Source organism: Carassius gibelio, chromosome B21, assembly GCF_023724105.1.
Source record: "Carassius gibelio isolate Cgi1373 ecotype wild population from Czech Republic chromosome B21, carGib1.2-hapl.c, whole genome shotgun sequence".
Classification (NCBI taxonomy): Eukaryota; Metazoa; Chordata; class Actinopteri; order Cypriniformes; family Cyprinidae; genus Carassius; species Carassius gibelio.
Window position 1 is genome coordinate 6,535,953 of NC_068416.1, and position 15,487 is coordinate 6,551,439.

At 43.7% G+C, this 15,487-nt stretch overlaps 1 protein-coding gene across 3 annotated transcripts in view; it reads right to left on the bottom strand.

Annotated features, from left to right (window-relative positions):
• Positions 1-1,157: 1,157 nt before the first annotated feature.
• LOC127985354 (folliculin-interacting protein 1) overlaps positions 1,158-15,487 on the bottom strand; it is a 42,150-nt gene continuing 27,820 nt past the window's right edge. For all 3 annotated transcript variants that reach the window (XM_052587331.1, XM_052587333.1, XM_052587332.1), the window contains 7 exons: positions 8,268-8,414; positions 8,014-8,183; positions 5,461-6,727; positions 4,932-5,097; positions 4,225-4,419; positions 2,754-2,869; positions 1,158-2,641 (listed from right to left, as the gene is read on the bottom strand). In XM_052587331.1, the coding sequence (XP_052443291.1) occupies positions 2,563-2,641; positions 2,754-2,869; positions 4,225-4,419; positions 4,932-5,097; positions 5,461-6,727; positions 8,014-8,183; positions 8,268-8,414 (2,140 nt within the window). In that variant the 3' untranslated portion in view covers positions 1,158-2,562. The remainder of the gene's footprint in view (positions 2,642-2,753; positions 2,870-4,224; positions 4,420-4,931; positions 5,098-5,460; positions 6,728-8,013; positions 8,184-8,267; positions 8,415-15,487) is intronic.

Below are 15,487 nucleotides of genomic sequence, written 5' to 3' on the forward strand. Positions count from 1 at the left end.
GTACTAAACTACACCGATCGGACAGATGTGAGACCAGTGCGTACTAAACTACACTGATCGGACAGATGTGAGACCAGTGTGCACTAAACTAAACTGATCAATGAGAAATACAAGACCAGTGCATACTAAACTATGCTAATCAGACACACAACTAGTGCATAATAAACTAGACTGCTCTGACACAAAACCAGTGCATACTAAATTAATCAGACAAACACAAACCAGAGCATTGTAAACTACACAAATCAGACCGACACAAAACCAGTGCATACTGAACTATGCTGATCACCGAAGGACACAAAACCAGTGCGTACTAATCTACACTGATCACCGAAACCAGCACACACTAAACTAAACTGACCACTGAAACCTGCGCACACTAAACTACACTGACCACTGAAACCAGTGCACACTAAACTACACTGACCACTGAGCGATGAGAACCCAGGAGGTATTTCAGAAAGCAAGTTTTAACCACTTTCTCTGTAAGTTCACATATAAGAAAATCTCAACTTTCGAATCCAGAAACTGAACTAATGTTCAGTGTATGTACTTAGCCATATCAACTTACACTCTGAAAGTAACCTGTACATTTCTTAATTTACAATTTTAAAGCTTTTATTATAATGTTTAATTCACTTTAACCACTTAACCACAAAGAGAAGTGTGGAAGTATGATGCACACTTCATGCACTCAACAGTTACAGCTATAAAATTACGAAATTGATTAGATGAATTTAAAAAATGTAAGAACCGCATTTAGTTCAATTTTTAATCTTTTTAAAATAGAAAATTCAGCTTTGCATTACAGCATAAATTATATTTTGATGTTTAAATAGAAAACTATTCTAAATTCTAAGGATATTTCATAATCTTACCGTTTTTGATTTTTAGGTCAAATAAATGCAAAAAAAAGATTTCTTTAAAGAATCTTTCTGATCTCAGATTTTTGAGTCACAGTGTATGTGATGGTCAAATGACCTTGATTTTGGAAATGATGATGATTAGAAATTGACAAAGAAAATGAAATCCGAGTTTACATGCTCCGCATCCCCAATTTAACATGATCTAGATTGTGTTTTTCCATTTTACACCACACATTCAGACCGTAAAGAGATCATGACAGCTGCTGTACAAAGTAACAAACAACAACATAATTGTGATGTTGGCATATTTATTGCACAATATTCCCATAAAAACTGGGAAACAAAGAGAGGCTTTATGTACAAATACACCAAGAAAATCTATGCAGTATATACAGCTAACATTTACCAATGCATGCCAAGTAAATAAATTAAATGTTTTTCTGTATAAAGAAATAATTAGATATAAATATACATTCTGGAGGCAAATAGATACAGATTTTTATTTTTTTTTAATACAAAAAGTTTCCCACCGAAGCAACACCTCAATATTTTAACCAACTAAAATAACCTGCAACACCTTGCAAAGCCTGTGGATTGTTTTTTTTTCTTTTTGTCGATTAAGACTTAGATGTGTGGTTTGACCCAAAGACAAAGCAAGCCAACCATTCATAAACATCTTTGTAAGTCATTAACTGATTGACTCATTTCTCTGTTATTCCATCAGTAAACAATCTGTCTGCAAGCTAAGACGACACATGAAAAAATGTCAGCATTTCAATCCTGAAAATACAAGATGATTGTTGAATGTCCCTGGATCAGTGTTAAAAAAGGGTCCAGCACAAATCCCAATATAGTGATTGATTGGTGAGCATCGTGTTTCTCTTGACCAAATTATTCCCTTTTTTAAAAATCACATCACACAGAATGTTGCGTCTAAATGACTATTCAAATAAAAATGCATCTCTTAATCATTTCCAGAAGCACAGGTAAACACTTCTGTGGCGGCTAAAGTGACGCTGCCCAAAAAAAAAAAAAAAAAAGATAAAAACTGAATCCTCAGAGCTCTTTCGTGAGAAATCGTGCCATGGTTTCATCTTTACTGGGTGACTGAAAACCAAAAATGAAACTTTACCTCAAATGTTTAATTTCGCATGTTAGATGTGTGTGTGTGTGTGTGTGACACTGAAGGTTTGAGGTAGAGCTCATTTGGGTAAGTTCGCTTGTAAACACAAATAAAGGAATATAACATGATCACTCGCTGACACAATCGATTGAGAAAAGTCCGAGATATATTCATTTAAAATCATAAAACTGATTTTATAACTCGGTCTTTACTGGAAGAAGGGGTCATGAACAGCTTCAGTATTTGTACGCAGGGGCTGCTTGTATTTCTTCTTTGGCTTTTACATTCTTACATTGTGTAAAGGAACAAGAAATAAAACAAAACACAGTTTATGGAATTAAAAAATGCACTCCGTATGTCCACTGTTGAAAAGTGATATTCCCAGGTCACTTTCAGGGGACCTCTGGGTTTCGACCGTCATCTAACGGCAGAGCGTCTGTCCTGCAGTCTGCTCACCCTGAGACCGTTCATCTTCACGGTCTCCCTGCTCCAGGGGTCTCAGGGCCCTCGAGGGACCCCTGCGCGGCCGGACCGGACCTGGAGGGATGGAGTCTCTCTTGCTCTCCATGTGGACTACAGGAGAATCTGAGCTACGTACGGTGAGTGTGTGCTCGCTATGGCTGCTAGCAGGGGCAGATCGTTAGACTCGATCCTGTGGGGATAAACCAAACAGACATGCATCACGACTAGTGGTCGACCTACATTAATCTTTTTCAAATTATCACCGCTAATTACAACTGATAGAAAGACGTATGAATTCTTACCCTAGCACCATGCCCAGCTCCTTCACATGCACCCTGGTCTGTCCTTTTAAGTACTCGGCCAGCATTTTGCTCTTGAAGTAGAGTTCCTGCAGCCGGTCCTCCAGATGCATGATACACTGAAAATAAGAGCGAGAGAACAGCTCGTGTCACAAACATACAGCACTGACTTCAATCCTTCACAGCTTCAACCTGCTCATTTCACAATAAAAGTCCAAAGCCCGGCTTTGAGTTTGCATGTTTTGATGTCCATGTGCTTTGCATTTTCAGGGGCCTTGCACAAAGAACAATTTTTCCGATTCCACTGTGCTACTTTTCCATAGTTTTTCATGTAGACATGCTACACAAACATGTTTGACAGTTGCACATTGCAGAATCTTGCATGAGCACCACGTTTTTAAGAAAAAGAATTTCAACTTTTACATGAAGCGCCGCTCATCAAATCCAGTTCCAAAACGGGACCAATCAGAAGAGTCCAGAGGCGGGGCAAGCGTTTGTTTACAGCAGCAAGTTGGCAAGGCAATGGTTTTATTTGATGGCAGCAAGATAGAGCTGTGCTGCACTTTTTTTTTAATACCATTTGTGAACACTGTGTCCCATAGTTTTAGATGCAAAGATGCATTCTGTCTCGCTTTAATTTCCTAAAAGTAAACTAATCTTAACTAAATCACACGTTTATTAATAAAGCATTTAAATCATAATACTGAGCCTTTAATTGCCTACATAGCCTAATAAGCACTCAAGCACACGAATAAAGCTTGCCACGGCACACTGCAGAAGTAATGAATGTGTCAGGGAAAAACAATAAGGAGGCTGCATTAAGATTTTAATAATTGGTAAACTAGTGCTTACTTTTTTTTGGCTTAAGAGACGTGAAACGAACTCGTCAGCTCCGTGTTAGTGGATGCGCCTGTATGCATGTTTCATACGGATTACATAATCGGAGGATATTTGTTTTCCATTGGAACAGGTTTATTTGAAAGTAGAAATTTTGCTCTCTATAGATATATGTTTACATATCTGTAAGGCAAATATACACTGAGTTTCAGAGTTCTGCGCTCAAGTTCACAGAACCTGATTGCATTCATTATTTTACAAAAGCACAATGTTTTGTTGTTATTGTGAGTGCACACAATTAATGTCTTCGAAGCAAATATGAGAGAGTATTTTCAGAGCAAGTGAGCGCACCGGCACCTCCATCTGTATTACAACACAGACCAGCCGTTAATGATCTGTCCGTCACAGATTTCACGACTTCGACCAGTGGATTTTTTTCTTTTTTCTACAACTAAGCGATTATTACAATTCTGGCCAACCAAACCTCATCTGGTTCACTAACGGTTAGTCAACTATTAGGGGGCAGCCCTAAAAAATAAATCAACAGTGAGAGCTCTGAAATGTGTTCACGTTTCCTTACAGATGTCCTGATGATTGATTAAATAAAGCAGAAGAAACGTGATAAAGTTGCACTCACGAAGTTTGGTGACAGGTTGAGTCGGTAGAGCTGGTAGGTGGACTGGAGCAGGTTGGACACGAGGTTGGACACGAGCACCTCTTTGCCCAATTTGTCAGTGGGTCGTCTCTGGCTGCTGGCCACCTGCACGCTCCACTTATCGGTGTCTGCGATAATGCAGACGGCCTCCGCAATCGGCTCATCCAGCACAGGATGCTGCACACCAACAATTCAACTCTTATCAATATACACTTTACACATGACTAACATTAGGTTTTCACAGTTCATTTTTTTTTTTCATTTTTGTTCATTTAGGACTCTCAGTGACACTCAGTGCTGAGTGTCTTATGAAATATTAGTTAAAATGTAAAAAAAATAAATAATTAAATCTAATTTCTATACAATTTTATTTAGGTTTTAGTTATTTAATACATAAAGATAAACTAAATAAAAATGAGAAATGAAGCCTTGAAAACTAGCTGAAATATATACATTTTAAATATTTTAAGTTATAATTATTTTCCCCCATGGTTTTCATTTCAGTTTTTCTAATCTAAAATAACCCTGGCACAGATTAGTTGATGATCAAATTTGTGGCCAATAATTGTCATTATAGAGGATTATCAGTTTTATTCATTAGTTGTTGCAGCTTTAATCTTTTGTAACTATAACTATCAGTAACAGACCCTTCATCAAGTGTTAGGCAGGTGCTGCTTGGTGACATGTACCTGCACAGCATGGGCCAGATCCGACACCAGGTTCTGCCTCAGTTTCTCATCATTGGGGGCTCCATGCAGAACAAAGTCTGGGACGTACGCAGGACAGTATCCTCCAAAGAGCGACCTCCCAAAGTTGGCAATGCTTGGTTTAGAGTAGTTCTCCACCAGCTTCGCCCTAGAAAACACATAACCTTGTTTATTAGCAACATTTATAACGTACAGACTAGGGCTGGGTAGTGCTTTGTATTTTTGGGCTGATTTGCAATATATGGTAAATATATCTCATTATTCCATGGTCTGTCTGAATGCTGGATTCTGATTGGCTGGCAGGTATGCAGTGAAACAGTTTAATGCACAGGTAGTTCCAGTTTAATCACTGTTCTATATTAATGCCCTGCTTTCATTGATGTATATCGATATAAACAGTCTCGTTCTATATCGTTTATACAAAATATATTGATAGATAAAGCGTCCAGCCCAAATACAGCCCACAAGCCAAAAGAAACAGATGTTTCTGATAACCGATCTCCGCTCTTACCCGGGTAAAGGCACCTCGAGCTCATCCTGCCAGTCAGACTGCTCTTCAGTATAAAACGGTCCATCGTGCTCTTGCCTGGGCAGCTCGTGTCCGGCGTCCTCGCTCTCGCTGTCCCCCAGCGCGCTGTCCGAGCTCTCGTTGCGTGGGATCTCCCAGTCGTTCAGCAGGACTGCTGTCTTCTTCTCCCCTATGGTGTCTTGTGAAGGGACACTCAGTGACATCTCGATGCCCTTGTCCTGCTCGGCAGAACAGCAGGTTTTACAGCATCCCGTGCTGACGTCTCCTGCCTCGCACTCACAGCCGTCTTTGTCCAACCGTGGAGCACTGCTTCCTGTGCCTTTCATCTCAGTTTGATAGACATCATCAATAGTCCTGGTCTCCACGGGATTGTCATCGCTGAAATACTCGTCAAACATGTCCATGCAGTCGCCTTGCACTTTCGGACACCTCTGAGACGTCTTTCTAGTTCTAGTCTTGCTGTCGTTGGTCTTGATTTGGTCCACTTGGAGTTTAGCCTCGGCGTTACACTGCTTATGCTGCTTGTCTTTGAGAAGCTTCTTGTGTTTCTTGACCTCGTCCTCCACCTTTTGCTGTCGACTCTCCATGTCAGATTCAGGAGACATTGAGTCTCCGATGAGGAATGTGACTTTAGAGGAGGGTTCGTTCCCGGCGTTATCAAAGCTCTTTTCTAGGAGGATATCTGATGAATGGAAGATCCTGATGGGCATGCCACCAGACTCCACCTCGGGTCGCACATCCCCTTGAATCTCGAGCGAGGGTCTTCTCTCGCATGGCGAGTTGGAGCTGACTTTTACCACAGTTTCCAGTCGAGTCTCGAGCCGAGGGCTCCCTGCTTCTCTGCAGACAGGCACATCACTGATACGGTCCACCGGATGCAGACGCTTGTCCTCGTCTGGGGCTTCTGTGTCCATGTATGTGCTGCTCTGTAAGCTGTTGTCATCAGACGGGTAGCCGTCCTCTCCCTCGGCACCCTGGGACAGGTAGTCTTGGCTCGGCTTGTGCACGGTGACCAACACGTAGTCAGACTCCTCCACCTCTCCGGGGCGCAGCGACGTGGTGATGAGCGAGCCGGGCATCACGATGGCCACGTCCTCGGCGCTCTCCAGCAGGTGTGTTTCCAGTAGCTCCGAACAGCGGATGAAGTAGGTCAGCACATAGAGAAGACGCTGCACCAGCTCCTGTCGTTTGCCAACCACCACGGTACGGGACAGACGCACAGGTGAGCCGATCGCCCCGTACAGGTCACCTGCAATAACAACATTATAAACCAAAACTGTTATTACACACTTGCTAGGAAACAAATAAGCAGTGCTGGGTAGTAATGGATTACATGTGATCCGATTATGAAAAGGTGATCACTCATAACTGGATTACATTACATTTTAAAATGCTCATAATCAGATTACAGTAACTTAATTTACATATTCATAAAAAAAAAAAAAAACATTTGTACAGAGTTTGAACTGCAGTTCTCACATTAACTCCAGTTTGGAGAGTAATGCAATGTTTAATGCACTTTGTTGTTATCAATGTTGATATCAAATAATGGAATATATTTTCTTTTTCTTTGCTTTTTCATATCAAGATGGTACATTTAATGGCAAGTTCAAAACAAGTTATGTAAAAGGTAATCTAAAAAGTAGGAGTAGTAGTAGTACGAACTACAAATTTCATCATGTAATCTGTAAACAGTAACAGATTACAATTTGTAAGTAATCTACCCAGCACTGGAAATAAGAGGGAGTCATTTGTGTGCTGCATGTCTGATATAATGGCAGGATTATTTTGTCTGCATTGGTTCCCTTCAGAGTTTCATAAATACTTTAAATGTATATTATTTCCCTCTGTAAATCCATTCACACAAAACAAAACTAAGGCTGTATTATCATGGGTTGTACAACTTGCAACCATTTCTATTTGTAACCATCAAACTGCAAAGAGCTCAACAACCCTTGCAAATCTTCAGCTACCCCTAGTGGGGGGTCACGACCCCCAGGTTGGGAACCACTGCTTTAAAGGTTCTTCATGGAACCATATAGATTGCCAAGAACCTTTAGATCTTTTTTTAAGTGTAGTGAGCATTGATGCTCCCTGTTTCTTGAGTTGCATTGTGGGATTTTTAGGGAGTGGATGTTCCAGGGATTTTGTGATTAAGACTGTGCCCTGACTACTGCTTCAACACACCTGCCTGTGATTTTCAAGCAATCCTGAGGATCTTGACTAGCTTGTTCAGGTGTGTTTGATTCAGGTTAAAGATGCAGGACAGCAGAACCGAAGACTCCTGTTCAAATGCAATGTTTCCCAACACTGTTCCTTGAGGCACCCCAACACTACACACAATCAGACTCTTCACAAGCAAACACACCTGCTCATCAGCTCATTAGTAGAGACCAGAAATGTCCAAAATGTGTATTGTTGTAATGCCTCCAGAAAGAACACTGCTCTAAAGCTCACCGTGGCAAGTCACTTCCATAAATACTCCACTAGGTGGCGAAATGCACAAATGTTTGCATTCTTGTATGAGTCATTTACCAAGCTGTGCCCAAAGTGGGTTGTAGGGATGTGTTTTCGCCAGCATGTCTACGCTCTGTGAGGAGTGCTTCTCCAGGAAGATCTTTAAGGGTGGTTGGCCGTTGGGCATGACCGTGGGAACCCAGGCGAGATGGTTAGTGAGAACCGCAGTGAGAAGTGCAGGGAGGAATCTAAAAAGGCAAGCGAGAACATGGTTACATTACCCTCATCAAGGGCGTTTGATGGCTTGAGGAGTATGTGTGATGTTACTCAACTGGTTCTTGGAGGCTTGCTCCATGAGCAGGGCCAGCTCCCTCATGAACTGGCCACAAAGCTGGTTCTTTTCAGGTGGACCGGACATCATGGTGAGCCAGACGGGCTCAGACACACGTGGCATGGTGTACAGGTTGCAGATGGTCGTCCTACAGGGTGTAACAACAATGAGTTTTACATAGTAATTAACTCAAATGATATATAGGGAATTTGAATAATTAATCAAGAATTTGATTAATATATATCTCAGATGACAGTTACATTTAATTTTATTGATTATGAAAAATAGCTCAATTGCCAATACCAATATTAATCACAGGGCACTGTAATTTACTCATTAATATGTCAATATTACATTCTTCATATCAATTATTGTGATATCTCTTACTGTAAATTATTGAAGATCAAACCGTGGTATGTCCAGCACACCACTATAGACCTATCAATTTTCAATAAAGTTATCACGCCTTATAATTCAAGGAAAAGTATTCTCTGGCCATGAAAATATTATCCTATCCTTATGATAAATTTAGTTTCTAAATTTAGAGCTTGTAGCTAAAGACCAAAACATTTCAGTGACTCGTAATGTGAGTGGGGTGGAGTCCAAAGCCAATCATTTTATATATGAGTTTTTAATAATTCAACTAGTAATACATCAAACTACAAATCACACAGAGTAAATATGCGTACGAAAATACAGACAATAAACATTTACAAGACAACGGAATCCAAATAAAAGAGAGAGAGAGAGAGAGAGCGAGAGAGAGAGAAGTGTAGAAAGCGAGAGAGATCACAGAATGAGCTCAGGTATGAAAATCAGTCAGTAAACCTTAGTGGAACCAACAACAAATCAGATCATAACAACACTTTAAAGCAGCATTTAAATCTCCATAGAGAAAGTGATACTTGCAGAAGTGTCCCATGTGAGTGTGGCGTGAGATCGGCGTCGAGCTTGTGAGCTTTGCGCGTTGAAACAGCCATGTGCCATGAAACGGAGGCCATGTGACGCGCGTGCACGCTGCGCTTGGCGTGAGCGTGGAGCACGTGGTCCTTTGTTCTGTCCTCGCGCGGTATTTGAAAGGTTCAACAAACATTGTTCCAGAATTCGTCTTCCTTGCGTGGAGAGGCGAATAGTTTAATAAACTTAGTAAAGAAAAGAAAAGAAAACGAACGAAACGAAAGCTTCCAAAGGAGCCATTAAAATGGCTTTTTCTCTCAGCCCCTGTGCTGAGGGGGTTCGCGCTATGAGCGCGGCCTACGGCCGCGCGGAAGCAACGTTGGAGAGCAGCGTGTCCGAGAACGGAGAAGAGAAAGAAGCGCAAGAAAAAAAGGGGTGGACCTTGTTTGGTCAATTCTTATAGCTTGAAATAGTTCACGCCCATTTTCGAGGGAGCATCCAATGAATGTCCGCGATCTGAAGCGGAGGGAAAGTTCCTTTGTCTCGGTTGAGACAAACCCCTGATGATTTAGGGCCTGTCCGATTTCATCAGGAATATTAAAGCAACTTCATTATTCCAGATTAAATACATTTTTCATTACTTTGCTCTAGATAAATGGGTCTGTCAAAGCATGACGATTAGAACAAGACTAAACATAATAGGTATATGTGATCAAAACATGAAGTTACATTAAATATGTGTAATTCTACATCTGAAAGATTTGCTTAACACATGATAACACTGCAGATGTTGGGAAACATCTAAATGTACCAAAAGGGAATACGTAATACATTTATACAGCATAAAAACTAACAGGTAACAAATTCATTCCATAGAATGCATTGGGGAGAAGATTTGGCTTCTCTCCTCTCCAGTGTGGTCGTAAACTTTACGACCTGCAAAAGTGGGGGTTGCAGAGACATGGCTCTCTTTGAGGAAGTTAAAGTGAGGAAAGACATTTCCTAAAGTATAAGCTTGCAACTTATACTCTTCACATAACAAGGATTAACCATTTTATGCAATCCATAAACATAATTAAAATACATATTAATAATAAAATGAAAGTAAGGAACTTATACGAAAAGTTCCTTTGTCTCCAGTGTTGGAAGAATTTGGGTTGGGGGTTTTCGTTTCTTCTTTGAAGCTCGCATGGGCATCGTAAATAGTTTAAGTCCAGCCAGGCTGGCATTTAGTACCAACAGTCTGAATTTATAAAACAGAATTTAACCCATGAATCGCTGACCTGCATATCTGTTACATCTCCCCCTTTCGTCAGATGAAGTCCCTGTGTGGACATCATCGGACGGCAATCATCCCGGATGGGCAGATGACAGGTGAATCGTGATGGTCATGCAGCAGGTGGGTCATGATGACAGGTGGTTCCTGAAGCTGAGGATTCAGCTTGGTGAGGTTCGGTATTGTCTTTGACTTTGCGTCCCTTTTCCGGGGATTCCATCGGAGACCTCCAGCCACAGTTGTCGTGAGTTTGGCTGTAGAGGTTTGCATCTCGTTGAGTATCCTATATAGGATGAAGGTCACGCCAAGAGTAAGGGCGGGACCAATGACGGTGGAGATGCACCGTGCAGTGTCGGCAGCAGTCCAGGCTAGGACCGCAGATGACTGGTTCAGAATGGGCTGTCGAGACAGTGCTTGGAGGGCTGTATCGACAGGAGTAATGTCAATGTGTTGGGTGGTACCTTTCAGTACTTGGTCCAGCAGGTTGGCACGGGTGGCGGTGTCATGCTGGTCGTAGGTCAGCATAGCTGAGTGCACAGGAGTGTTGACGAGCCATCTGTTACCCACAATCTCTGCTTGCGTTTCTGTGACTTGTGTACGAGGCTTGGCTTCGGCAGGGCAGCGCGTATCGCTGACCCAGGGTTGCAGCTCGCAGATTCCTTCAGAGTTGTGTCTGAGGAAGGGTTTGCTAAGGCAGAGATAATGAATGTCTTTGGTTAAAGTACACATGTGCATGTTTGGGGCCAGGTACAGCTGTGTGTTGCCGTCGTGGTAGGCCACCACATTTGGAATGTGTGTTTTGGTGTGGGTGTTGCTCTTCCACATCCTGACACTGACAATGTCTTTAGGTCTGTAGACTTGGCTTGACTCGCTGATGAGTTGGTTCAGGAGCACGTTCACTTCTCTCTGTTTGGGGTTTACATGCCGTAGGAAGGCGCTATTCAGAGAGTTGGCCAGGTGCATTCGTAGCAGGTCAGCTGGCATGGTGATGGTGTAAGACAACACAGTTAACACAAGGCTTAAGGGTATCATGTATGGTGGGGTTTTACTCGTGGTTAGGCTGTCTTTGGAGGAGCTAACCTCCCACAGCATGTCTGTTGTTAACGCTGTAAACAGCTGAGTCTGGGTAAAGTCCTTCTGGAAGACAGTAAACAGTGGTTTCGAGGAGTTTACAGTCTGATTCGCTGCATTGACACTGGACATAACAATGTTAAACATTCTGGTGGCAGCAGCGGCTCTAAGCAAAGCTCCCGGGAACTGTTTGGAGCGGTGGTGGTGTCCACCTAACTCCATTTGTGTAACCGTCACTTTCTCATATTGGCTGAACAGGTGTTTGACATCGGCCTCAGTGTGAGTGAGGGAGTCCTCTCTCCATCGGAACCTTGTACAGCTGTATTCGGTTACAGTGCTGGGGTAGTGTGCCCTGTCATCGGTAGTCAGGAGTCTCAGCGGTTTTCTCGGTGGCAGCTGTCCTCTCTTTGGCTGACAGCACGGCACGGCAAACCACAGCAGCATCCTGGTACAGATAATAGGGAGAGAGAGAGAGAAAGGGGAGAAAGAAACAAACAAGGCCTGTCTTTGGTTGGACAGGACAGTCTCTTTGCTTCGTGGGCGGCGACTGGGTTTAGCTCGCCCTCGCCCATGTTTTGCCACATCTTGCTGCTGGCATGACGCTTGCCTCAGTGTTTTGTCAGTGGCTCTGGTGCTGCGTGGTGCAGCACATGCTGCGTCATGGAAATATATTGGCAGTATCCCCCTTTTGCTCCGTGGCATTACACGCCCTGGCATTGTGATGTCAGACGGTGCACAACCCACAATATTGTTCTGTGCACGCAGCATGGTTTGTGTATCATGCAGTGGTCTGGGGCTTTGGTTGTCAGTGACTGTAGACAGGTTGCCAGGGTGGATGGAGGGGTCTGAGAGGTGGTAAAACAAAGTCATTATCAAGGTTTCAGAAGCCTGCATGTCCGCTATGTTGGTCTGTGTAGACAACGGAGCCTGCGTAAGCGATTCTGAGGTAGGCAGTTTAGCTAGTAAAGTTCTTGTGCTGTGTGTAATCACTTCAACCTTGAATGTGGGTGGGTGGGTTGGGAGTGACCACAGAATGTTGTTTAGTGTGCCAGTTTTGGCAAGGGTGTCAGTGTGATCTTTAAAGTCCTCGTCTAGACTTGGTAACTTTGAGTGTCCTTTTTCCTTCTTCCAGTACACGATCACATTGTGTGTTTTTGTGATGTTATCACATTGCTGGAACAGGTGTTGGTGTTTGACATGCTTGTTTGCAAGTGTGAGTCCGAGTTCCACACATTCAGGTGAGGATTGGAAGAAACCCAGCGTGTGGTGTAAGGTTTGACCACCTTGCAGGTTGAGCCGAACAGCGACCCCTTTGGTGTAAGCTGGTACCACCGTACCCTGTTTGTTGACTAAGGTACAGAGGCTTGAACTTGGGCCTGTTGTTAGGGCGTTGTACTCATGGCTGGCTGCTGGGGTTCCCGTGACCTCTGTGACCTGACCGTCTGGCTCTGTGGGAGTTCCCGTGACCTCTGCGACCTGACAGTCTGGCTCTAGCAACCTGTGTGGCTGGAGAGAAAGAGGTTCTCGCACTTGAGCAAAGTCTTTTAGCTGTTTGAAGTTCAGAAAAGGGTCAAAGTGTTCTAGCAGGTCTTTGTCGATGAGCAATGTATGAGTGTTCATTGGTGGGACATACATGGGATGTATTAGACTCATCGGAACGAATGTCAGGTGAATGGAAACAACCGGTTCAAACTGGATGTCATCCTGTCTGTACACCTGTACATTCAGTTCATAAGTTTGAGGTGTAAGAGTTCGATCTTGTCTCTTAGCTTCAAATTGGAGTCTTTTGAAAAGGTAAGATGAGATCACCATCAGGTTTACTCCTGTGTCGATCAGGTCTTCCCTGTTGACTCCTTTTTGACCCACCCCCTTTTTGACAGGGCTGCCCAGGAATGTTGGCATCAGGGCAGGTGGGACGATCGGTGGTTGGTGGTCTTGTGTAGCTCGCTGCGAAGGCAGGTAGTCAAAACAGCATTTTCTGGTACCTTGTGTTTGTGGTACCTGGTGTGAGGACCTGTGCTGTCTCGTTCAGTTAGCTGTAGCTGTTGACTGTGGAGCTCGGGCAGTGTTCTGGGTGCTTGGCTCATCTTCCTTGCGAGTATTCATGTGAAGAAGATCTTTCAGCACCCTCAGGATCTCTGCGGTCTCAGACGTGGCTGCACTGTGTTGCCCTCTGCTGGCTTGGAATGGTATTGACTCTCTGTAAAGATGTCTGTGACTGTGGTGTTGTAGAGCGCCATCTAGGGTTAACTCCAAGCAGTGCTCAGAGACAGAGACGTTGGGGTTTTTCACAGTCTTTTCACAAATAGTCTTTTGCTTGGTGCAAGCTTTGTGGGCTAAGTTCCGTAACTCTTGTGTAGTTCTGTTACGGGGACACGCTGGGACTCTGAGATGAAAACTCCAACTGGCATGTAGGTTTGGGAGGAACAGAGTTTTTAAGTTGAAATCCTGTTCCATACCTGGTTCGTTGCATGCTCCGAAGTAGGTGTTTCGTAGCTGACTACAGAAAGTCTGTGGGTTTTCAAATCGGCCCTGTTTGAGGTCCATAGCAATAAGGAGCCCATGATCTGAGTTTGGATCAGAGAATTCAAGAATCAAAGTCTGTAGCAGTTGCTGGTAGTACGCTTTGACAGTCTCTGGTTGACGATCCAGAAAGCAATGCACATCACGGCTGGCCGTGATTTTTAACAGGTACAATGTGTTCACATCTGTCACGTTGGCGACAGTTTGCAAATGAAAGTCAATGGCTTGTAAAGAAGCATGAACATCATGTCCTCCTGCAGGATCTGGAATGAATGTAGAGATGCTTCTGGCTAGCTTGTGAAGTTCTCTGTGAGCAGTGCAGGGTTTGGTGACATGCGTTCTCTGGAAGGGTTCTCTTCCCTCCGTTGTTGACAGATGTTCTTGTAAGCTGGTTCTTGTTACACCCCCTTTTCCAGCTCTGGGTTCTTGGCTGAAAGGGTTGGAGTGGCGGCCCGGGAGAAATTTTGTGGTGTGCGTTTCTCCGATCCAGCCACTCTGTAATCTGTGAAATTGTCTCAGTTCTGTGTGAACAGTGTAAAGTTCATCTTGGAGCTTGTCTCTCTGCAGAGTAAGCTTGTTGAATTTAGCTTGGGCCGCTTGCAAGTGTGTTTTGCAGGCCCAGGTTTTATAGTCTTTTTTTTTTTTCAGTTCAGTCTCTGCTCTTTTTAGGAGAGCGTCGCCTTGCTGGAGTTTTTTGTTGAGTTCTTCTCTGGCTTCTCTCTCCAGATGTTCTCTTTGATCTGTGTCGAGGCGAAGATCTTGCAGGGCATTGTGAAGTCTTTCAACTCCTTTCTGTAGCTCTGGATCTGTGTCGTCCTCTTTCTCGCGCTGGTTCTGGGTCTCGAGGAGAAGCTGATCAAGATGACTCTGGGTTGGGGCCTGGTCCTTCCAGGCCTCCTCCGCGATGTTGCTCCGTTCACTGAGCCGTGCCTGGGCGACGAGAATGGGAACTAGGCTTCCGAAGATCCTGGCGAGTTCTCTGTAGTAGTCGCTTTGGTTTGGATCGCGTGCCATCAGTTCATCTAGCTCGGTGTCTAGTTGCTCTGGGTGCTGCAGGTTACTGGCGTCCTTGGGCAGGAAGGGGGTCGTCACTGCTTTCAACCATGTCGAGAGGTGGCCCCCGTGGACTGCTGGACTGGATGCCTGGAACATCCTGATTCTCTGTCGGTGAGAGAAACACAGCACACACACAAAAAGACCAATGCAAGTTCGTTCTACGTTTAACGAGCTATATTCATACGGGCTGTGCCGTTTATGAGAATTTTGGGGCTGACTGATGCAAACAGTCAGACAGTTAAGTAGCCAATTAACTTGGGTCAACGAAGGACCTGAAATGGAGATTTGACAGGCAGTAGCCTAGCGGGTCGTGTGATGACACCGGCTGCTGGTGGTCGCTCTACTATTTAACTTCGTTGGTGGCTCCCAGGTTACTGTCTCTATGTGAAATGAAAGAA